The sequence below is a fragment of the Phacochoerus africanus genome, chromosome 5 (genome assembly GCF_016906955.1).
Source record: "Phacochoerus africanus isolate WHEZ1 chromosome 5, ROS_Pafr_v1, whole genome shotgun sequence".
NCBI classification, from domain to species: domain Eukaryota; kingdom Metazoa; phylum Chordata; class Mammalia; order Artiodactyla; family Suidae; genus Phacochoerus; species Phacochoerus africanus.
In genome coordinates this window covers 101,088,373-101,113,531 of record NC_062548.1, presented here as the reverse complement: position 1 = coordinate 101,113,531, position 25,159 = coordinate 101,088,373, and the positions used below count along the sequence as shown (strand labels likewise).

Here is a 25,159-nt window from a genome sequence, read left to right as displayed (position 1 = left end):
TCCTGCTCTTCTCCCTCCCAATTCTCAAGGGGAATAACACAAGCTCGTTTTACGCTGTTGCACACGACTTCATCTTATTTAGTTATTACTTAGTATCTGCCAACTCCCCACATGAAACTTTGAGAAAGTTTATGATTACAGCACTATTCTGAAACACATGACGTTTTGCTCATAAGGGTGAAGAAAATGGAGACCCAATTTGCTGATTCGGATTGCTGAATCTGATGTTCTGCCAACAATAAAAACAATGAAGCAACTTTTCATGTACCCCTTGCCTCAGATGAGCAAATCAGATTGCGAGGTGACCCATCTGATTTTGAATGCTAATGTTTACCTTGAATACTGAGGAAACATTAGACTGGTTCGCTTTCATTCGTGATTGCCTGACAATTGGAGCAAACTGCTTAAAAGACTAGAATTTCAGCTGTGACTTAAGATTAAAAACTTGGATTAGAAAGTGTCTAATTTCTTTCTTTCTTTCTTTCTTTTTTGTGTGTATGTTTTTAGGGCCGCACCTGCAACATACGGAGGTTCCCAGACTAGGGGTTGAATCAGAGCTGTGGCTACCGGCCTACACCACAGCCACAGCAATGTGGGATCCAAGCTACGTCTGTGACCTACATCACAGCTCATGGCAACGGTGGATCCTTAACCCACTGAGCAAGGCCAGGGATTGAACCCACAACCTCATGGTTCCCAGTCAGATTCGTTTCTGCTGCACCACGACGGGAACTCCAGAGAGTATCTAATTTCAAAAGGAGCAGGCAGGCAGGCAGGCAGGCAGGCAGGCAAAGAGGGCACTGAAGGAGCAAGAAGGCGAATCAAGTGGTAGTCTCAAACGTGTACCCCTTCACACTGGACTTCAGGTGGCAGGCCCTTGGAGAGAAGGGATTGGTTCCCAATAACACACCCCAAATGGACTTTCAAGTCTTCGGAATCATACTCAACTAATCTGGGCCCCTATGAAGATGCTCAGTGACACATCATAACTGAATAATTGCAATTATCTATTAAACTTATTACCATAGCTTTTCATGATGGAAGTATAAGCTTCTTCCTTGTCAATTAATTCAGGAATCAGTTCCAACAAAGACTTCATAGTTGACGCCTAGGATATTAAATATAGCTAACATTATCGCAATGCAAAAGAACAGTGAAATAAAACATGATATATGGACATTTAATCAAAAAACCTTGACAATAACGATAACGGAACTGCCTATTCAATTTAATGGACTATTTTCCCTTCCGTATCCAAGAGGTTCTGAATCCATGGATTCAACCAACCATGGGTTGAAAATATTCAGGGGAGAAAAAAAATGCCAGAAAGTGAATTTTCTGCACACCAGTAAGAAATATTTACACAGCATTTACTTTGTATTAGGTGTTATAAGTAATCTGGTGATGATTTACAGTGTACGGGAGATGTGTGGCAGGTTACATGCAAATACTACAGCGTTTCATATCAGAGACTTGAGCATATGCAGATTCTGGTGTCACTGGAGGTTCTGGAACCAATCCCCTATGGATACCGAGGGGTGACTATACTTGATGTTAATTCAATAATTTACAGCCAAAACAAACCAGCATTTCTCAAAAGTTAATGAGATTCTATTTATAGTTTTATGAATATTTTTCTAAAGTATTATAAAGATTGCTTCTTTTGTCAAGTGGTAACCATCCTAAGATATGTGCTCTCAAAGGGTAGAAGACACAGTTGTATCTTTGGACGACAAGATTTTTAGACGAAATGTGAAAAATTCAATCATTCTGAAGTCTTCCCTCCCTGGTATATAATCAGAGCATTTCTAGAATATCTCTTAAATTTACTTCCTTGCTTTCAGGGGTATCCAGACGGTTCTAATCTGACATCCTGTATTGCATACAGAACCACTACTTCCTAATGAATAACCACTGAATACTTCCAAACAGACTTCAATGCTGCTGGGTAAATCAAAGATTTACACACATTATAAAATCAAGGATTTTCCATACATTTATGCCCTATTTGCATCTCACAAAGAGAAGCAAAATCTAGCTCGATTATTCTGTCAAATAGCAAGACAATGGAACTGGAATTTTCAAAAATCCTAACTCATCTTTTAGCATGTTTATTCTCAGTCCACCCATACCTGAATAAATACTTCCAGCCATTTAAAGTGTCCTGGGAGGACTGTTCTACGCTCTTATAATACTGTACCTTTCCTGTTTCAACCTCTGAGCAAGGCAGTGGGTACACAGCAAAGCCCCATAGGTGATTTAAGATTTCTTACACTTTTAAATCACAAATTTTAAAAATTATCTCTTTGAAAGGAAAAGGAGCAACTAATATTTAAATACATGAGTCAGAGATTAAAAAGTGCAATTAGGTAAATTTTTTGTCAGAGTATGTGTATGTGTGTGGGAAGCATGTGAGAATTAAGGAAAACCAGACTTCCCAGAGTTGGAAATAACCTAAATGTTTCACATGAAACAAACATTACAACTGGCGCTCAGTTTAAAACTTCATAATCTGCCCAAATAAACTAAGAACACGGTTTCTGGTGCCCACTCACAAGGTAAAGTCAAATCTAAAAATAATTTCTTTGAAATACGCTTTTATCATTTCTTTTTAAACCTCAAAAATAGGACTTGATTCTGTTTCACACATGCACATGTACCTGTTAGTGTAAATAAGGTAACTGTACAAACTGAGAATGCGAATCTGTGGTACAGGCCAGTTTTAAAGCTAACCGTCTACCTGATGGTTTCTGCTGAGCGACCTGACAGGCGATGCTCAGCAGTGGGTGTCTCCCTCAGCGGGGCTCCCACGCTGGCGGACAGACCCCAGCAACGGGATTCTTATCTGAACGTTTCTAAGGGCCCTTTCTTTCTTGGGGCTCACTGCACAACTACGGGAATGGAAAAGTCACTGCATAACTTGTTTTGCACCTCCAGTACAACCAAGGAGCCAGGACTGACTCGGCGTCAACATCTAAAAACATAAATGAGCATAGACCAGCAAGTGTTCACTCTGTAGTATTTTTAGAAAAGGTCCTGAACCAATAAGCTCTTGGATGATTGCTCAAAACCTTTATACAAGACTAGCTTATGCATTATTGACTTGCTAGCCGGTAAAGGGTAAAGTACTGTACCTTTCCCGATCTCTGAGAATTCCTAATACAGAACACCAAGAAAATTGGGATTTGTTCAGCAATTGCTCCACATCTCTAAAAATTGAAACATTATTCGGTAAGCGAAGTTTTTTGATAAACAAGCAGACCAAGGTGAATATTTCCAATTAAGAAAGTTCACAATAAGACAGTAATGTATCATTACCCACAGGAAGGTCTAAAGTCAACCAATTTTTTTAAGGCAAGAAAAAAGAAAACAAGTGCCAGCTATGCCAAGCTTTTGTGAATGCTGTCCTTGGCACTCCAAGTATAAAGTTTATTTAAAATGAAAAGGGAAAAATTAAACTAATGCTTCAACAACCACAGAATAAGGTTTAGGACTGCAAAGAAAGAGGGAAAAAAGAAACACTATTCCTCTCCAATTATACTGCCAAGCATTCACAAGTGAGCTAGGGATCATAAGGTTAATTATACATTTAATAAGGTGTCAGGGAGATAACTGCTCGTTTCTTTATAAAAATTAAAATGTACAAAGCAAGTTCTCTTTAAAGTATAATTACCTACACTTATGCATACAAAAGGACTGATTTCAATCTCTCTATTTTATAAAAGGCTTTCATTGCAATAGACAGCCAGTGCTTGAGAAAGAGACAAAAGTTAAACTTAAAAAAAAAGTTTCTATGACAGACCAGATAAATCAAGTGTCTATCCCATCTTAGATGCTATAGTAAAATCAAATATGGCAAGACAATATTTTAGTTTACACTCATCACAGATGTCATTCTCTTAAGTTGCTAAAAGCACATTGCTCTTTCAAAGCTTTAAAACATTGTCAATACTAAAATGGCTGGTATAAAAAGAACTTTTGGGGACACACAGAACATTTACACTATAAACTGATGCTTTCGACATCTGTGAATAAAATGTATTCTTCACTACAGCAAGAATAATCTTTTACTGTTTGACAAGCAGGTAAAGAATGGGTAAAGGGTTTATCATCGGAAACCTCAGTCTATTGCAGGGATGAACACAAAAAGACAGTGCTGCTGCAGCAACACTTGGCTGTCATCAAGCGCCCTAGACAGGCTGCCGTGAGTAAACGTGGCTCTGAAGGCGGCCGTGATGTCCCCACCCTTGACTGCTGTCAGTCCTGCTTTCTAAGAGCCTAAGAGCCGGTCACAGCTCCGAACAAGGTGGTAGAAGAAATACCATGTGTGACTTTCCAAAGAACTATCACAATAATGTGTTAAATATGAATGAATGCTATCACACGTATACTTATATACGTGTCTACCTGAGTAGGTACGCTCAGGTATGTGCACACACAGATAAAGCACTAGGATTTATTCAAGACAGAATTTTTAACACTAAAGGCAACAAGATAAAAACAAACAAAAAAACAAAAACATGCCTGAAATTTCTATCATAAATTGCCTTTTCTGGTTTAAAAAAATTTTAAATAGGAGAAAAAAGGCAACTAAACTAAACTAAACCAGAAAATAGTCAATTAACTGGAATTTCTCTTTCCCTGAGAACAAAAGCAAAAAAGCCTTCGAGGCAGTGCCAATTCACTCTTTACAAAACCGTTAACACGGAGAAATTTCTCGAGTTCCTTTTAAAAAGGGTTTGGACCCTATTGCCCAACAAGATGAACTTGACGGATCAAAGGTAGAGCTCCAGCAACTGGGTACGGTCTCACCTTCCCTATCTGCTACTTAAGACGTGTCACAGCTCGTAAAAACGGAAGTGAATATAATACTATTTACTATCAGAAATTGGTCCCAGGCCTCAATTTGACACAGGGAGTCTACACAAACACAGCCGTTGGCGGGATCACGGTGACTGTTTGACTGCCACCTGCTGGGAAGGGGCTCCCCGGCGGTGCCTGTTTGTGTACATTACCAGTGGCAGCTCCGATCACCCACCGTTCCGGCGGCACTTGGCGCGGCTTTATATTTAGCGCTGTTAAAATGGCATGAATGCAGTTGTCTCCTTCCCTGAAGATTGCTAATTTAACTGAGAGTGCGGGCCACAGAGACCTGCATTTGTCATTTAATGTGTCTGTGACACACAAGTGAATAGAGAGCATATTCAACTCTTAATAAACCTTGAATAAGGCACTGAGAATGTTTGAGTATTCAAGTGAGAAGCTGTACTTGAAAAGCAAACATTTCCTACTTTTTGTTTGCAAACTCTGTTGCCATGGTGATGCACAGTATTTAGAGAAATTAAAGTAGGAAATCAAAGGAGTTGTTTCGCATTACCTATCTGCACTGAAACATTTGTCTTTAAATCATTTGGCAAAACATGTCTTCCCCCACCCCCACTTAAATCTAAAGACATTTCTAGTCTGATCTGGCATCTTTAAAACTGGCACCCTTAACTTTATAATCCAGTCCTTGTCATGTAACCTTGACTCAGAATGAATTTAAATACGCTGGCAGCACCACACTTGTACTACACACCTGAGCCCAGAAATTTCTCAACTGACTTCTCATAAGCCACAAGTCCCACTGCTCCGTGCGTGATGGGCCATTACCTGCAGGAGAGCTCTGGCGTCATCCACCTTGCCTGAATCCACAAGTTGAAGGAAAAGATCGGTGACAGGTTTGTAAACTGCAAACTGATTGGCCAATCTCTCTGCCATGATGCTTACTGAAAAATGAGAGGTCAGAAAAATCTTTTATTTAAACAGCAGCATAACTAGCTTAACCACCAAAGAAAGTCAGTTCAGACTCACTAGAGAGAAAAAGTACTTCTGTATTCTTTGCCTAGAACAGCTCACTTACTCTTTTCGAGTGCTGGTTCCAACTGCTCCTCTATGACTTTTCGAAATAAGTATGCCAAGCCAAAGTACTGCGGTTCCATGGTTGGATTCTCTGAAGTAAGCATATTTTCAATGTTTTCTACTGCAACATCTATGTCATTGCTGTAGAGGAAAGTAAAATAAATTATAAGGAAATATTTGCTTTTGTGTTAATTCTGCAGGTAGTTTCAGCATGAGTACCCTGGGATTCAGGTGTGCATGCACTTTAGAGAAAAAGGAAATATATTTACAACTAACTGGATAAAAAACACTATGCAAGTTGAATCAATCATATTCAGGTGGCAAAAGCAATCACTAGGGGTTTTATGTTATAATAACTAAAGTAGCTGCTTATTTTAAAACACTGCTCTAGAGACAAGATCAAACAATTATATATAGAAGAATTAAAGGTAATAACAAAAATATTATATATCAAAGATTTGATTTTGAAGCTGTTCGGATATAAAACGAAAACTTCTTCAAATGCTATAACCCTGGCATTATAATCTACTAGTCACTACTGTATGAAGTAATGATAACATCTTAGGATTTTTAAAAATGCTGATGATGTCTTCTAAAGGTCTATTTTCATGTCTCTCAACCCAGTCATAACTATTTTTGTCAGGTAATATACAACATTTAGAAAATATTCAGTTTATACTAAAATTCTCAGAAACTAAGTATCTTCACACGTCATATTAAAAAATTAATTACATGGTCTTATTTAAGTTATAAAAAATTATGTTCACAATTACCTTTTTGGTTAACGTACTCTTTAACTGATACTTTACGGTAATGAAATGGCTCTCCAAATCTGAATAATCAATTTTATGTTGGAATTATTACCAAACCCAAGAATTCTCTAAAAATGAACACTCCATTAAAATAAACTTTTTATGGGTTTTAGAGAATTATTTAATAGTGAATAAAAACATACTCTCTACATCATATAAAACTGTTTATATGGGAACATTTAAAAATTCATCCAGGGAGTTCCTGTTGTGACTCAGCAGTAAGGAACCCGACTAGTATCTGTGAGGATGTGGGTTCAGTCCCTGGCTCCGCTCAGTACGTTAAGGATCTGGCACTGCTGTGAGCTGTGATGTAGGTCACGGACGCAGCTCAGATCTGGCATTGCTGTGGCTTTGGTGTAGGCCAGCAGCTACAGCTCCAATTTGACCCCTAGCCTGAGAACTTCCATGTGCCACGGGTGCAGCTCTAAAAAGAAAAGAAGAAAAAAAAAAAAATCCAGATTTTTCTTGGATGATTTTTTTGGATCTTCTAACTTAAAATCACACTTTCTTTTTAAAGGGAAAACAAAGTTCTATTTGGGAAAATAGTTTTACAAGGGGCAAAACCAAAATTCTTCTCTGCCCAAAGGGACAAAAAACTCTGAAGAAAACCAATATGATATTTTAATATAACGACCTCTCAGAGGTATGTAAGATGAACTACTAAAGAACATTTTCCCCCCTAAAAGCACAGAGAATGTCAATTCCATAATTACCTCCATGAATCTTTAACTGTGCTAGTGAGGTTAATAAAAACCATGTTCTGATTTACTTCTACAGAGTGATTCTCAACAAGTAATCCAGAAATGGTGCGAAGGGAATCATCTCTAAGTACTTCCCTTTGTCCTCATGGGTGCCACAGGGCTGGAAGGGTAGGAGGGTGGGGAGGATGGAAATGTTTTTTTGTTTGTTTGTTTTTTGTCTTTTTGCCTTTTCTAGGGCCGCTCCCGTGGCATATGGAGGTTCCCAGGCCAGGGGTCTAATCAGAGCTGTAGCCACCGGCCTACACCAGAGCTACAGCAACGCCAGATCCAAGCCACGTCTGCAACCTACACCACAGCTCACGGCAACGCCGGATCCTTAACCCACTGAGCGAGGCCAGGGATTGAACCCACAACCTCATGGTTCCTAGTCAGATTCGTTAACCACTGAGCCACGATGGGGACTCCTGGAAATGCTTATTTTTAACAAGCTTGGTTCACAATGTTCTGGTAGAGTGTCACCTTCAACCATTGCTGACATTAAAATGGAACTCATTTCTCACTTTTGTGACCAAGTGTTATGACAAGAAAAGGTACCAACCGTGGAGCAAGTCTTATAATGTTCCTCATTATTTAGCCAATGGTTTCCCCAGTGTTTAGCCAATGGAGGAAAAGAAAGTCCCAATACTCACTTCTTTATTTGGGCCAAAGCAATGTTATTGATGAAAACCATACGGGAGAGTCCAATTGAATCTTCGAGTCCATTTACCAACTTCTGAATGGCTCGAATGCTTTCTGTATCACCCTTCATGGCATAAGCCTGAATAAGGCGAGTCACTGCTATCCTAGAAGGTATCTGCTCCAGATCCAAGGCTGTTTTTAGCGTTGTCAGAGCATCTACAATAGAAGAACAGGCGATAGAGTTTTTGTTATATGAACCATACTGACTTTAATGCATTATGAAAACTAGCTTTTAAATATGAGCACCAAATGGCTCTATACAAAAAGCTATGAATAATGTATTCTCTATTACAGCAAATATTAATACTTTATGAGAAACCTAAAAAATATAATGATTTATTTGACTCTTAAGATATCAGAGACCAGAGACATTCTTCAAGTCACAGGGCAAATGCAAATGGTACTGACAGGATGTGGGTTCCATTCAGGGATAACAGTGACTAATTTCATAGATATTGACAAGCTCAGAGAAACATAAGAAAGAATTTTATAAATTAAAGACTTTCAAAAAAATGCGTAACTTTTATTCATATTCAGACTATTCCAAATTTTCTTACATTCAAAAGATTCATGATTATCAAAATCTTCTAAAATCCCAAAGATTCTTTCTTGAAAACAAATGTCTCTTCCTAATTAAAAAAGGACTGATCATATATAAGAGCAGCCAAATGGGAATATTCAACTTACACACCAACACATTTATTTTACATGATTAAATACCTAGTAGATATTTTCTTGCATCTATTTTTCAGAGAAAATAAAGCTCATCAGATTCCCATGAAGAATCTCCACAGGAGTTTTGTTTTTAAGTATCATACTTACAAGTACTTGATTATGGATAAATATGGAATACCCTTCTGATTTACTGCCTTAGGTGCCAGTGTAGCAAAAGTATATTAAATAAAGTGATGGATTAGAGGAAAAATGTAATACTTAGCATAACAATCACTGCTACTGCTACCGCTACCAAAGAAAACTTCATGGCTTTATAGCAATTAAAGCCATGTAATCTACATAAAACGAAGACTCTGAGAGCAGCTTTCCAAAAAAGAACAGTCTGTCTTTTTTTTTTTTTTTTAAGGGCCGCATGTGTAGCATATAGAAGTTCCCAGGCTAGGGCCAGATCTGAGCCATGTCTGCGACCTATACCACAGCTCTCAGCAATGCCAGGTCCTTTAACCCACTGAGTGAGGCCAGGGATTGAACCCGCATCCTGATGGGTACTAGCCGGGGTTTTAATCTGCTGAGCCACAGTGGAAACTCCCAAGAACTTCTATCTTTAACAGAAGAATGGGAAAAGGGTAATAATTAAATACTCCATTAAAAGTAATACAGTAAAAGACATAATGAATTTCACATTTATTACTGAATAAACAATTTATAATTACTCCAGGTCTACATTCTAAACCAGTGATTCTTAAAAGGGGGAAAAGGAAAACAGGTAGTTTAAAAGGCAGATTTGATAAAATTTTTAAAAATACACATGAACGTACAGGACACAAAAATGTTATTTATACTACTTTAATAACTTCAATTAACAATAGAAAGTAAGCTTGATAAAATCTTCACTGGTGGACATACATTTCAGAATATTCTTACCAGCTAGGAAGGATCTTCCCACCAGTGGCTCAAATAATAACAAAATAAGATAATGACGGTGAGGACAGTAACTAGCATTTATTGAGCTTTTGCTACATTTGTTGGGAACTTACTAAAGGCCAGTATTAAGTAGCTACACTCACAACTTACCCTTCTGAGAAGCACCTATTTCACAGGTGAGAAACTGGGGCACAGATAGTTTAAATAATTTCCCCAAGGTTGTACTGTTAGACAAGAATCTAACCACCCTGGAGCCTGCATCTACAGGTGCATGTGTGCATGCAAGACTGGAGGATCTAGGAGAAGAGGTCATTTTATGTCTATCCAAAGGGACCTGGAACCAAGACCATATTCCCATATAGGACTTGCCTTCTGGACGTTTGATGATTCTGGGACGCAGACCCTTCCCCCTGCGTCCTTTTCACAATGTCACCTAATTTACTAATAATGTTGATTATGTCCCAAAGGTGTAATGTATCAGCTATTAATACTCCAGAACAGCATTAGCTTATAAAATTAGACTAAGGTTGGAGTTCCTGTCATGACGCAGTGGAAACGAATCCAACTAGGAACCATGAGGTTGCAGGTTTGATCCCTGGCCTCGCTGAGTGGGTTGAGGATCCAGCGTTGCCATGAGCTGTGGAGTAGGTTGCAGACACGGCTCGGATCCTGTGTGGCTGTGGCTGTGGTATAGGCCAGTGGCTACAGCTCCGATTAGACCCCTAGCCTGAGAACCTCTATATGCTGCGGGTGAGGCCCTAGAAAAGACAAAAAAAAAAAATTAGACTAAGGTTGAATTGACTTAAAAAATATATATATATTGGACCGGTTTTATTTTTCTTCCTGCTTTAGATGGGCTCAAAAAATGGAAACCTGAAAAAGAGAAGGGAATCTTAAAAACTGGGAGCTCTAATCAGCCATGGAGCAAAATAAGGAAATGGGGACAGTATCACCACCACTCCCATCCTCACCAGGGACCACTTTAACAGCAGGTTCATCTGTGGTGAGGCATGGGAGCTGGCATGCGGGAAGTGGTTGTGGGGGATAGTGGGTTCATGGCTTCTGCTCTCAGCCAACCTCCAGCTGAACTGAATAGATGAGAATAGAGTGAAATGAAATTGTAAAGTTTCTTGCTGTTTTTTGCAGGGTACCTAACATACAAATAAAAGGCAGTGGTCAGGTTAAACATTGTTCAGATTCAGCTCAAAAATTAACCCCTTGAAATGATAAAGGTGTTTTACTCTGAACTCCCTGTCTACAGAAACATAAGCTATTTACAAAAATGAGCTCATTTATATGGGAAGCAAGTTTAATTTTTCAGTGTTTTAAAACTGTTTATCATGTCGACATTAAATATCAACTAGTCAAAAAGCTTCTTTTATCAAAAAATAAAATGAAAGTTTTTAAAGTTTTAACAACCAGCTCTCCACACTCAATTATGACTTAAGGCTGTCTAGACACGCTGGCCCTGCCTGTGGAATACTGAAGAGGAAACTTTGCAAAGGAAGAAACCATCACTTAAGCAGATTCAGTCCTAACCAGTTAGGAACATCTAAAGACCAATACCTCTAGGCATTACAGGCAACATTACGGCTGCACAATTAGACAGACAGCAACTTTCAGGGATGTGAAATTATTTTATAAACATGCAAGTGAGGAATAACACCAGTACTGGCAGACGGGAAGAAACTAGGCAACATATTTAACAGCTGTTTTCGATTTTCCTTAAAAAGGCGCTAAGTGGGTTCTGTTGTATCGGCAAAACCGTGGTGCCATAATGCAAATGTAAAATTACACGTGAAAAGATGTTTACCTAAATTTAAGGGATTCATCATTTTCCCCCTTGGGAGTTCATTCATAAGACCTCCTGATCCAAATCCACCCCTCTGGAAACCCACAAGCGGCCTCTACCAAACAAACGGATCCCACCCTAAGCCTCTCGAAAGTCATCTCCACATCTTTCTGGTATTATAGAAATTAAAAAAAAAACCCTCAAAACGCCAAACTCCAAACAAACGCTGTGTCTTACTGCTGTTGGTATTATGAACTATTAAAAAAGTATTAGATTAAGTTTTAAAAATCAATATTATAATCATTTGGTGCACAATCCCACACATTTAACACTCAATTTAACTCATTTGGTATCTCACACACAACCAACACAATATGCAAGAAACAACTGCTGGGAATTGTTTCAGATGCTCTAAAGTATGTTAATTTCCAAAGCGAAATGACTTGTGCTGTGAATTTTAACGCACTTGAAAGCCTGTACTTTCTCTCGTTCTGGAACACAAATTTTGCATGTCTGAAGAGCTGTGATTCATCTTAAGAAAACCCATCTTGTGTTAAATGGAATGGAAACTGGACTAAGTGGTCAAATGACAAGTACATTCATATTCAAGCTGTATTATAAATGCATGTACAGTAATTTACGTCTCTCAGCTACCACAAAAGGCTCTTGATAAGCAGGTAATTTGCTAAATGGACTCCTTTATCCAAGTATTCGAAGGGCGTTACAAGAAAAATCTGCAGAGGCATTAATGTGACGTAAAGGTCAAGCATTGTGACATACCTTTCAAATAATCCCGCCTAACTTGCGTTATGATGAGGAGGCTGTTGGCAGCATCGTTCAGTGTGAAGCCCTTGATGTGGGTCTCAGCGCTAAAAGAAGCAGACATTTAGAAAGGAATTACTGACATGCTTCTGATACGATAATAAATGGTTGAGCACCAAGGTGAAATTATAAAAACTACTGTTCGTATGTTAAAAATATTGCTGCAAAATATCGACCTGGAGACAGCTTTTGTGTTATCCTGTCAATGGTTATAGAAGGATAATTTTTTTTTGCATTCTGACAGATGACAAAGTTGGAAATGAGCAACAAAAGAAACAAAGTACAAGATTTTTTTTAAACAATCGGTTCAGATTCTTGAATGCTGACATATTAGATGACTAAAATAACTGCATGCCCTGCATTGTTCTGCTGTATCCTAAGCTGGATACTTTTTCCTCTTTTTTTCTACATCCACCATAATTATAAAATGTAAAACTATTCTTTCAGCAACAAAAATGAACATTTATTTTCAGCACTTTCTATTTTAAATATAAACTAAAGCATATTACTAACACCATATCATTTGGTTGATTAATTTTCACATTTCTGTCATCTAGATACATACAGGTTTTAAAGGTGAACATACTGCAGAACTAAAACCATTGTTAATTAAAATTTAAATTTCACATGATCTTGTCCCAGCCTTAAATGTGAAATCCCCTAACTTTTTAAAACTCAAGAGCAATAACTCTCTTTATTTATGACTATAAGCCTACATGATCGATTTTTAAAGAAAGAAAAAGAAAGAAAAAAAAAAGAGAAACCCTAGCTGGAGATGATTTCTGTTTGCTATACTGTTTACATCTCCTGTGATGAAATTTCAGCATCCTTAATGCCCCTAGGGTTCATCTCCCGATTAGGAAATCTCGCAGGTCAAAAGAGGCAAAAGCAATTGCTGCCATTTGCCTTATCAAGCTCAGTCATGACCTTGCTGCCAACAACCTTGGCCCGCCGACATGAACATCTAAGCTGAACAGATTGCGAGAAAAGCAGGGTCATTGCTAAATTATTCTCGTCAATCCCAAGAAAATCCTCCAAAGACACCGGGATGTGCCCATCCTCTCAGTCACTTTCAGCCTCTGAGGTTCCCCCCTGCAGTCCCCAGGCGCAGGATTTTTCTTATCCCCCGAACGATCCTCTTAATCCACCAAAGCACCCACTGCTCAGTTTGACTTTTTTCCTTTGTCCCATCTGTCAAAGCTCTTAAGTCAACAACTTGTGCGTGAGACTATAAACTGCAGAAAATAAAGGATTTACTTTCTCAATCTTTAGCACGATTAAATAAACAGGAGACACTATTATAATTAAAGCTCATTTCTATGCCAATATTATTACATGTATTACACTATATTTAATTGAAAATACTACCTGAAATTCATTAAAACCATGAGGTAACAAAACTTCTGACATCACACACCTCATGCCAAACATTTTGAAAACTCTCAAAACACAGAACATTTTTCTTTCAATAATCTCTACCTATCTCAAGAAGGGGCCTATCCAACACAACTTGGAAAATGGACAAAAAGGAAAAATTAACAATTCTCCCCAGCTCTATCGTATACTGAACACATATATGCTTTACATGTGCAGAAACTGACTAATTATAATTAAAATATATTCCAAACTGGTAAAGGGAGAAAACCTACAAAAAGTACTGGTGATTTTGCACCAGATTCACTCCTAAAATAGTACAGCCAGAGAAGTTGACTTCTGACTCATAATTTTGATTTTTCGTTTTGGAAAAAAAATCTAGTCCAGAAATGTCAAATCAAACTTCCTGGGATGATGAGAATATTCTTTACTCACGCTGTACAATAGCATAGCCACAAGCTGCATGTGGCTGTCTGGCTACGGTGATGGAGGAGTGGAAACCTTAAATTTTAATAACTTAAATTTAAGCAGGCACTTAATGGTCAGTGGCCACTGGATTGAACAATACAGAATTCTAGACATTTTCTTTTCATTTTTAGAGCTGCCAAAATAAAAGGAAAAATTACAGAGAGAAAGGACTATCAATCTTTTATCTTACGACCAACTGCAAAAATTAATCTGTCTTAACCAAAGAAGATAGTATTACAGGAAAAGTTTCATATTAGAGATTTCAGAGCAACAATGATTGGTCTGTGGATTGTACTTACATAACACACACACAGGACATTAGTCGGTGATTCTAACTTATCTCAACAAAAACTGGCCAATCCAGTAAAAACCATCAGTGATTGATTTCACATTATTTTTAGACAGAGTGAAATAAGAAGCTAGCAGGAACAAGAGAAAATGAAGTGCCATAATCAAAAGATAAAGCAGAGCTATTGCCACATGAGTCTCAAATTTCCTAAGAATACAGTTCAGTGTTATCAGTCAAGTGAATCTGCAACATATTAGACACAGCAAAGGCACAGCCAAAACAAAGACTGCATTGGTTCATAGGAAAACCACTGCTTTTCAGGCTGAACAAGTGGCATCATGTAGGTAAGCGTAACAGACTACTATTTATGGACTGAGAGTGATAGTGCCAGAATAACACCGGGGGTAGTGCAGGGGTCATTTGAGCACATCATATTACCATAAAGATGCCTCTTTTAGAAAAGCAACAATTTTTTTTCACTCTGATTACTGATGCAGAGCCAGAAGGGGAAGAGATGGCCTATTGTAATGTTGGCAACGAACCAGGAAACAAATCCAAAGAAGTTTCGTGACATTTCTCCAGCAACACAGTTAATTAGTTGGAGGAGAACTGGAACTCTAACGTCCACTTCTGAATTCCCAGTCCAGAGCTCTCCTCAAAAGTAACCCAAGATGTGATTCTTTATAGTTAGATATAACATTTTATTGGCTCAAGGAAAAAGATTTGCACAGATCCCCAAATTAGGTGCCTCCAGGCACTCTAAAGCTTTGATTTCAGGATTCTCTTTGGATTCAAACTATATGGGAAAGGCAGCTACAAAACCCTACAGGAAGGATAACACAGAAAAGCTAAAAGTGCCCTCAAGAGTATAGGAAATCTTCATGAAGATCTAACTGGGGAGGGAAGGAAAGAAGACAAGCCTACATTTTACAGGTTGTGGACATAAATGCAAAGAGAAGGACCGTGCTTATAACCATTTTCTAGGCCAGCAGCTTTCACATTTGTTTGATCAAGATTCTCAGTCAGATAGAGTAAGAAATGACATTTTATGCTATATACCAGTACACGGATATACACCTGCATAAATAACTGAAAGAAAACGTTCACAAAATATCTTTAGTACATGGATTGCTTTGATGCTATTCTACTTCATTTAAAAAGATGTTGATTCTGCCCCACTAAGTGGAGTCCGTGATCCACTAAACTGGTTACAACTGCAGTTTGAAAAACTACTCTAGATCAGGAGAGTTCCATAAGGGGTATGGATACTGTGAGAGTGCTCTAGGGTGAGGCAAGATGTTTAAGCTTCTATTTTTAAACTTTATCTGCTGAAAAATTTTTATTTTTGGAGTATGTTTTGTAATACTCATTTTTGTGCTACATTAGTATGATGTATGTGATCGAAATCTTTAAGATGTGATTCTTGAATCACGTGGGATATTTAGTAAAATGCAGATTCCTGGGCCCCACTGGCGATCAGGGGACTCAGAACCTTTGAGGAGAGCGGCGGGGGAAACTGTTATGCTACCCAAAGACTGGCTCATCATTCTAGAAGCAGCCCAATTAAAATGAAAGAATTATTACCTGTACCTTGGGGAAGTATTCCAGAAGTCTCTGTGACCAACCTCAGGATTAAAAGCCTTCTGAAAAAGTTTTCCTTCTTTGCTTCAATCTCCTCACTTAATCATCCCCAATTCTTAATACAAAATGTTCCCCTCCTTTTTTTTTTGCCTCCCCTTCCTCCCAAATCACTGTTGTTTCAAAAAAATCTTTGATTATTGTGAACAGTGTTTAGATAAAAATTTTTTGAGAACACTAACTTTAGGAAAAAACCTGTCTTCTGGAGACAGACAATATAATTAGCAACTGAGTAAATACACAAATGAGACACAATACATTAAAAACCTGAACTTAAAAAGTCTTAGTGTGACTCTCCTATATCAAGACATATAAATGATTCAAGTCCACAGATGTATATGGTATATGTATCCATATATATGTAGCATTATATATATATATAAATCAATATATATACACTGTACATATATAGATATATTTCCATAGACAAGTATAGTCATACACAACATTTTTCAAAATGTACTGAAATATAAACAGTAAGCACGGCCCTACGGTGCATAACTTTAACACTAGTAGTACCACCAGGTTTTCCATTCCAAGAATGGCAAACATCCACTTTCTATTTGGGATTCTAATATTCCAAAAGTGCTGTGACTTAAATTCTGAAGGCCAAAAATTATCCAAGGATTTTATTTCAAAACTTACAGTATACTAGGAAAAGGTTGATCTTTGCCACTGAAAATAAAGCTGCTGGCTCATCAAGAGGACGAGTCTACATTCCAAAGCAGGTAGCCCTGATCTACTCCTTTCTAAGCCTTTTCTGATTAATTACTTAACTTTGGATGGTAACTCATTGGGGATAAGACAACAGTTAGCTGACAAAACACCAGGAATGAAAATTTTATTCTTGTTCTGATTAACAAAGTATTTTACTCGAGGGAGCTGGCCAGAGAGACAAAACCACTATCAACTCTAATACCATCACCACTAAACAGATTACAAAACAAGAAGGGGAAAGAGAAAAGGTATTTATATGTTGAGAACCATATATCTTCTCTACTTTACTCTTTCTTCTTCAATACCTAGAAGAAATCATTAATGTAAGATTTATTGTCACCTATTCATCATACAGAAGAAAAAGTGAGGCTCAGAGATAGGAGGGAATTTTCCCAAGATCTTTCAAGTAAGGTTCAAACTCTTGCCTAAGTTCAAAGCCCTCGATGCCTTCATATATCAGGCTGCTCCCATCATAAAAGGTGCACAGATCTAGCTGCTGAACAAGAAACAGAATATGATAAAAACAAAAACACTTGTCGGTATATGAATAGCATACATGAGTTACAAGGCTATTACAAAATGTAAGTAAAATATACTATACTATGCAGCTCCAGTAAAGCTTGTATTTTTGTAGGTTAAAAACCTCCATAAAATCAGAAAACCATTTTGCATAATTTTTGTGAGTAGCTGAAGATAATTAAGCAACTGCTACTACAATGTATCATTAGAAAGTGCGAGGTTTTTATTTTTATAGTTGATTTTTTGAAAAGTGTGAGGTTAAAAAAATAGACTAATACTTACAAATCTTTCACTTGCATTGCTTCTACAGAATTATCCTTACTCAACAGAAAGTGTATCAGAGTGTTGTAAGTTTCGTCGTCAAATACAATGTTTTGCTTTTTTGCTTTCAGGAAAATATTAAATGCGTCTATGAAGGAAAAAAACAACAACAACAAAAAATGAGACTCCATTATTCTGAAATGGCAAGAGGGAGAGGAAAACAAGCCCTAAAACAAAGCCCCAAACATTTCTGCTCCTTTTCATCCTCATCCACTGTGCTCTCCAGAGACACACACCCTGACCAAGCAGATGTTATCACTCTTCTGATCTTTAAAAAATGAAGTGACAGTTTTGGAAACTACTACTTAATCCAAATGGATGGTACCTGAAAGGGCTTCCTTTTAAAATTATTTCTTATACTAGCTCTCTAAGTCAATAAGTTATTTTCGTGCCAATAAAAACGAAAAACAGCTCTTCTGAATTTGTTTGTCAAAAGATGGTCCCAGTTTCAAAACAGATTGCGAAATGTGTGTTAAAGTCCAAATAAAGCAGGGGTATAATTTAGATTGAGGGGAGCAAAAGATTCATTTTGAAGCAATCTTTAATCTATAAGTGGGTGGTTACTATGGTTAACATTTCAACACAATAGCATTAAAGTGAATATAGCCTATAATTCTAAAATTAGGAGATCAAATTATTTGGCTACGACAGGACTTATACAAAAACATACAATTTTCAAATATACAGATATCTAACAAGTAAACTAAGCAACATTTGTTTGACTGATTAACAGTTTTATTTCACTTGTTCACAATAACTGTCAGGGAATGAAAAGATGTTACCAAAAGAGAAGGAACTACACTTTTCAGTCACTTACTTTTCTGAAATAAAATTGCCTGGCTATAAACATCCAACTGAAACTGCAATCCACACTCTGGTGTGTATAAACAAATCACAATAAAGATAGGGCATAACTGAACCATCACGTAAGAACTTCTATGGCTATAAAGCTCCAAGTAAGGAAATACAGAACACATAGCTAGCAGTGAACATGATATTAATGCTCCGAAGAACATTCTGAGCTACTTTAGAGGTTTCCGAACAAGAAGAAATCCTGCCTGTGTTTAGAAGTTAAGGGAGTTTGAATTAGCCCCTCCTTTAAACTGAAGTGACAAATATAAAAAACTGAGTTATCTTTTCAAGCTTAATTCACAGAAAACAAAGAGAAAAAAGGTATGACATTAATATTTGCTTCTTAACTAAGAACAGACAGAATCTATCATTCAGTACAAAATGTACATATTTTTCTTTTAAGGGAGCTTAGAGAAAATGTTAATACAAGCGTTCAATTTTCAAAGTATTTGTATGTTGCCAAGCATTCAAATCCTGAGATTTATATAAAAGTAGCTAAACTCCCTGAAGAATTAGCAGAATGAAACCAACTAGACAAAGGTAAATTGTATATTAAAACTGAAACAGGGGTATATCTTTACATTTATAATACATACTGCATTATATTTAGTTAGTATTTACTTAACTAAATGTTTTTACTTAAAAACAACAATTAAAAAAAGGCAATATGTGACGTTTTGGAATCCTTAAACATAAACTATATACTAACCTTGTATTCATTTCAGTGACATCAAAATTCCATTAGAGTATTTAAACAGTATTGGTAATAGTGAACTTTGTATTTAGGTTTAACAGATACATAATAAAAGACTCACGGATGAATATGAAACAAAGGAAAATGACTCAGAAAGAATAAAAAGTTAACTCTGCAGGATTGAGAAAGGTAAGAGCTTAGCTTAATTCTTACTTCTGACACTTAAAGTCAGTGTCACAAAATTTTTAGTTAAGTCAAGAAATTAAATTGATGGCTTTTTACGGAAGAGAGCTCAAACTGTCAATATTAAAATGGAAAAAAAATGTGCTGCATAATAGTTAAATTATAAGGCATACTTGAAAATCCACATAAAAATTGGAGGAATTTAAGATAACAGTAGCATTCTATGGAGAAAAACTAACAAGAGTAAGGAAATAAAAGTAATACTTGTTTAGGAGAGTACGACAAGGTCTAAACAAAAAGATCTAGAATGCATTAGGCCAGCTTGTATCAAAGGGTTCAAGACAGTCATAGATATTTAAAAGTGGTCATAATAGAGGTAGAGAAAGGTGAAAGTTTACCACTAGAAAAAAGGAAGAAGAACAAGAAACAGGGTTACGTCCTGCCTTCGACCTGAGATACTGCTTGACCACTTTAACACACACTAGTATGATGGTGCCCTTACCACTTTTCGCTTTCAAATAAAAATCAAATGCAACAAATTATTTGCTAAAATCATTCATGATTATGCTATTTTCACAGTATGATTTCTGACAACATGCATGTTATTTTAGTTTTTATTATGATAAATTTCAAATGTACAGAAATATATTTTAAAAATAGTACAATGAATCTCTCCATATACCCATCACCTACATTTCATCATTAACATTCTGCTAGATTCCTTTTGTCTCTGCTCTTTATGGCTTAGTAAGTATTTTATTTTTATGTTTATTGTCTTTTTTGGCATATAGAAGTTCCTGGGCCAGGGACTGAATCTGAGCCGCAGTTGGGACCTATGCCACAGCTGCAGCAGTGCTGGATCCGTAACCCACTGCACCAGACCAGGGATCGAACCCACATTGCCACAGAGACAACACTGGATCCTTAACCCACTGTGCCACAGTGGGAACTCCCTTAATAAATATTTTAAAATAAACTACAGAAATCTTAATTTTTTTTTTTCATTCTCAAAACTTCATTGCAGATCTCAAAATTTAAGGGCATTTTTCTGAATATCATAATACTGTTATCATAGCTAACAAAAATGAGAGTAATTCCTGAATTACCTACTCAGTGGATCTGTAATTTTCCTAATTGCCCCAAAATGTCTTTGTTAACTGAAAGAATGAAAAGAAATAATATATACAATTTAAGTTCCATCTTTATCCTAAATCGCTTGCAATTTGTTAAGACCCAGTGTTACTACTAGAAAGAATCCCCCAATGTACATGTTTACCTCTGTTTTTCCTCTTGCGGCAGGCCTTCAATAGCTCTTTCTGGAGGCTACCTTGTTCAGGCGAGGCAGATGAAATCTGGGAATGCTGTTCATCCTCGTACCACAACTTAAAAACAAAATTCAATTAAACAACAACTGGTAAATACAGTGTCTTTTCAGTGTAAAGCTGGGCTAACCTATAAGTGAAAATAATACTGACGACAAATTCAGTAATGCTTACATTTAAAAACTAATTACCTCAGGTACATCAAATGGAACCTCTTGATTATTGTTTCTGAGGATTTCTGCCAATAACCTTAATGTCTTCCCACGAGGAATAATATTTTCTTCTTGCATTTTATTCCACACAGCATCAGCTCTTTGCCAGTCACCATTTACTTCTGTAAAAATAAGCAGAAATTCATGAATATACTAAACAGAATTCATGAAAATATTTAGAACTTCTATTTGATGCTGAAGGAAGTATTCTAAATATTGCCTCCAGGGAAAGGAACAGGGTGATTGTGGACCAAAGGTAAGAAGATTTCTTTCTGAATATCTTTTTGTACCTTTTGAATTTTAAACCACAGAAATTCCTTACCTATTAAAAAACAACAGCAAAGCAAAAAAACCCTACACTTAATTAAAAACTTTGAAAATCATGTAGATCAAAGGTTTGTCTTTTTAAAGTAATTGAGAAATTACCCACTGCTAAAATCAAAATCAGAAACAGTTACCAATTCAACCATGCCCATTAGGCTTTGGAAAAATTATGGGATATATGTATACACAGTACAGTACACAGCTGAGGGTCTAAAATGATTCCAAGTGTGCAAAAGTACGATATTCACCAACAGTGACACATCAGGAGTTCCTTTTGTGGAACAGCAGGTTAAGAACCCAACACAGGAGTCCTGCGTGGCTCTGCAGAAATGAATCTGACTAGCATCATGAGGATGGAGGTTCGATCCCCGGCCTTGCTCAGTGGGTTAAGGATCTGGCATTGCCATGAACTGTGGTTTAGGTCGCAGGCACGGCTCAGATCCCACGTCACATTGCTGTGGCTGTGGTGTAGGCTGGTGGCTACAGCTCTGATTTGACCCTAGCCTGGGAAATTCCACATGCCATGGATGCGGCCCTAAAAAGAACAAGAAATAAATAAATAAATAAATAAAAATCCCCAAAACAAAAACAAACCAAAAAATACTAAAACAAATGGAATTTTTCTAGATTTCCCTTTCACCCTAAAATTGAAAAGCTAAACTTTCGGTAACTAATGACTCCTGGGAGTAAAACTCAAAGAACAAAAAAACACATTCACACTCCATTGGACACCTACAATAAAGAAAAAAAGTAGAAAAATTCCCAAACTTGCCAAACTTTCATATAGGATACTACAAGGTATCCCAAACAGTAGGGATTAACCTAAAGTTGAGAGTAATTTTATACACACTTTGATAATACAATCAGACAACACAAAAGTCTCACTAAATTTACAATTTTTTTTTTCTTTCTTTCCCTTTTTTTTTTTTTTTTTTTTTTGCCATTTCTAGGGCCGCTCCCGCAGCATATGGAGGTTCCCAGGCCAGGGGTCTAATCCGAGCTGTAGCTGCTGGCCTACACCAGAGCCATAGTAACGCGGGATCTGAACCGCGTCTGCGACCTACACCACAGCTCACGGCAACGCCGGATCCTTAACCCACTGAACAAGGCCAGGATCGAATCTGCAACTTCATGGTTCTTAGTTGGATTCGTTAACCACTGCACCACGACAGGAACTCCTACAATCAATTTTTAAAACAAGATGCTCATAAGCTAATTATTTTCTCCCTTCGTTAAAATATTCTATATAATGTCAAATTCAAGAGTAATTTTTCAAGTATGTTAATGTATAAAACTTTATACATAAAGTTTATCAATACACTTTATTTGATTAAGTAAATTAAAAACAAAAACTCAAGCCCCAGTATCTGTAATTCTATAGAAGGGGAAAGGTGAACCACGTCCGCTCCCTGCCAAAGGGTACTAAGCACTGACTTCGGAAGACACAGGGGAGTTTTCTAAGAGCTGGGAATAGCACTGCCAGGGCACTTTTTAAAGAGATTAATTTTAAGGTGACATAACTATTCCCAACAGTGACGAGATAGATGAGGTACAACTCTGCCTTCAACTCTGGGAAGGTAATTAAAAAAAAACAAAAAAAAACACTAACTGTATGAAAAGCTTCTACTTTGGGAGGACAAGCTACTACAGAAATGTACCTATTCAAACAGACTAGTAGCTTATAATAAACAGGAAAATATTTGAAAATACAGATGAGAAGTAGACAGTGTCTATAGCATGAAACAACTGAAATATATACACACTTCTGTTTTTGAGGAAAAAAAAATTTGGAAATGTACCTGGATCACAGAACACATAACAAAAACTTAAAGCAATCAAACCAGTCAGTGCCAAAATCTGCAGCTGTGTGCAAAATCTCACAAAGGCACAGAAAGACCATGCCTTTCTTTCATAATATCCCTCTGGGGCCTAAAATTCCTTCAACCAAGACAACAACAATCATACCTATTATCTGGAAGAATCAAACAGCCATAAACATGTGCTGTGACCATGGAACAGGCACTGTCTCAATAATTCCCTCACTTTCCTGGAACTCATGGTTCCCTCTTTAAAGAACAAGAGCTCTGACTACTAAATGATCTCTGAGAACTCTTAAGCTATGAAACCAAACATTTTCGACACTTTTAGTGAATTTTATATGAACAGACTTAGTTGTGCGGCTACATTTATGGCTATCTGACCAGCGTCTAACAACAGCTGCACTTCACACAGAGTCTCTATGTATTAAACGAAGAGATGAAGATTTCTCGAGCTCAGGGTTTCAATTATAAAGCTAGTAAGTTTTTACATATTATAGATCACACAGCACAATTTCCACCTTCTCCAGGTGTCAATCACCTGATTATGGTCTCTAAATATCATTCCCCTCTGAAATAAGGGCTCCAGGTTTGGCATAGGAATTAGGCCACATAAGCCTGTTTTGCCGAAGATAAGGATCTATCAGACTAACAGCAGTATCAACTGACATAGGAGCTGATGCGAAAGGGTTCCCAGTGGCCAAAGACAGGATAACTTCAGCATCAAAAAGAATAATGACTGCAACAAACTGAAATGCAAATACACACAAAAAAATCATCAACCCATAAACTTAAAAAAGTCAATGATCAACTTAGGAGGTTCCAGGGATACCAGCACTTAAAATTGGTTACTGAAAGGGGGAAAACCCAAGGTTTTATTTTTTCCTGTGATTTCTTTCATCTTAACTAAATACATATAAATATATATATATAAAAATATACGGACACAAATGTAGAGGGAGCACACTGAAAGGAAGGCCAGCTTGAAGTGTGAACATGACATTCCCACATATTGCTCTGTATACTACTGTATTGCTTCAATCTTCAGTAATTTAGAATATATTCATGTTTTATTTGTGTAATAATAGAGGAGGGAAAAGACTACTATGTGGAAAGAAATATCAATGGCTGTAAGTACTTGAAGAAAATGGCACATAAATAACTTCTATGGATAAATGCTCAGGTTATTAAATGTTGGGGTTTTAAAAATAGATTCAAGGAATTTTTACTGCAAAATTATAAATTAAAGCAGGAGTTCCCGTCATGGCTCAGTGTTTGATGAAACTGACTAGTATCCATGAGGAAGCGGGTTTGATCCCTGGCCTTGCTCAGGGAGTTAAGGATCTGGCATTGCCATGAGCTGTGGTGTAGGCTGCAGATGTGCTGGGATCCTGAGCTGTGACTGTGGTGCAGGCCAGCAGCTACAGCGCCCATTCGACCCTTAGCCTGGGAACCCCCATATGCCAAGGGTGTGGCCCTAAAAAAAGCAAAAAAAAAAAATTAAAGCAGACTTTATTATTTCTACATAGAGTAATTTATGTATACAAATAATAAACTATATTTTGTATATGTAAAGAAACTGAAGTGTTTCAAATGTAAGAAAATGTCTGGTAAGAAGGTGAAACTTTTGTCATTTAGAAATAATACACATATTCCTTGTGCAGGTGAGGGAGTTGTTCCATTCATGTAATGTTTATTGTAGGTCTTAATGAGACTATCACAAAGAAAGGTCAACATGTATTAACCAAAGTTTACATTATGGCCAGTTCTTGTAACAGATCACCTATGAACATCACATTATATAGAATAAGTAGAAAATGAAAGCAGGTTTAGTATAGCTAGTATTTGAAGGTGTGTATACACAGACACAGACACACAGACACACAGACACACACACACACACATATACAATTTGTCTTTTTAGGGCCGTACCCACAGGATAGAGAGGTTCCCAGGCTAGAGGTCAAAATGGAGCTGCACCTGCGACCTACACCACAGCTCCTGGCAACGCCAGATCCTTAACACACTGAGCAAGGCCAGGGATCGAACCTCTGTCCCCATGGA

The 25,159-nt window shown here is 37.2% G+C and overlaps 1 protein-coding gene across 1 annotated transcript in view; it reads right to left on the bottom strand.

Moving 5' to 3' along the window:
* LRPPRC (leucine rich pentatricopeptide repeat containing) overlaps window positions 1–25,159 on the bottom strand; it is a 113,743-nt gene that overhangs the window by 5,662 nt on the left and 82,922 nt on the right. Inside the window, exons 28-36 of the mRNA XM_047782166.1 lie at window positions 20,934–21,076; window positions 20,697–20,802; window positions 17,653–17,779; window positions 12,324–12,412; window positions 8,104–8,308; window positions 5,903–6,042; window positions 5,653–5,768; window positions 3,135–3,209; window positions 1,024–1,108 (exon numbers count right to left, since the gene is read on the bottom strand). Coding sequence (XP_047638122.1) covers window positions 1,024–1,108; window positions 3,135–3,209; window positions 5,653–5,768; window positions 5,903–6,042; window positions 8,104–8,308; window positions 12,324–12,412; window positions 17,653–17,779; window positions 20,697–20,802; window positions 20,934–21,076 — 1,086 coding nt within the window. The remainder of the gene's footprint in view (window positions 1–1,023; window positions 1,109–3,134; window positions 3,210–5,652; window positions 5,769–5,902; window positions 6,043–8,103; window positions 8,309–12,323; window positions 12,413–17,652; window positions 17,780–20,696; window positions 20,803–20,933; window positions 21,077–25,159) is intronic.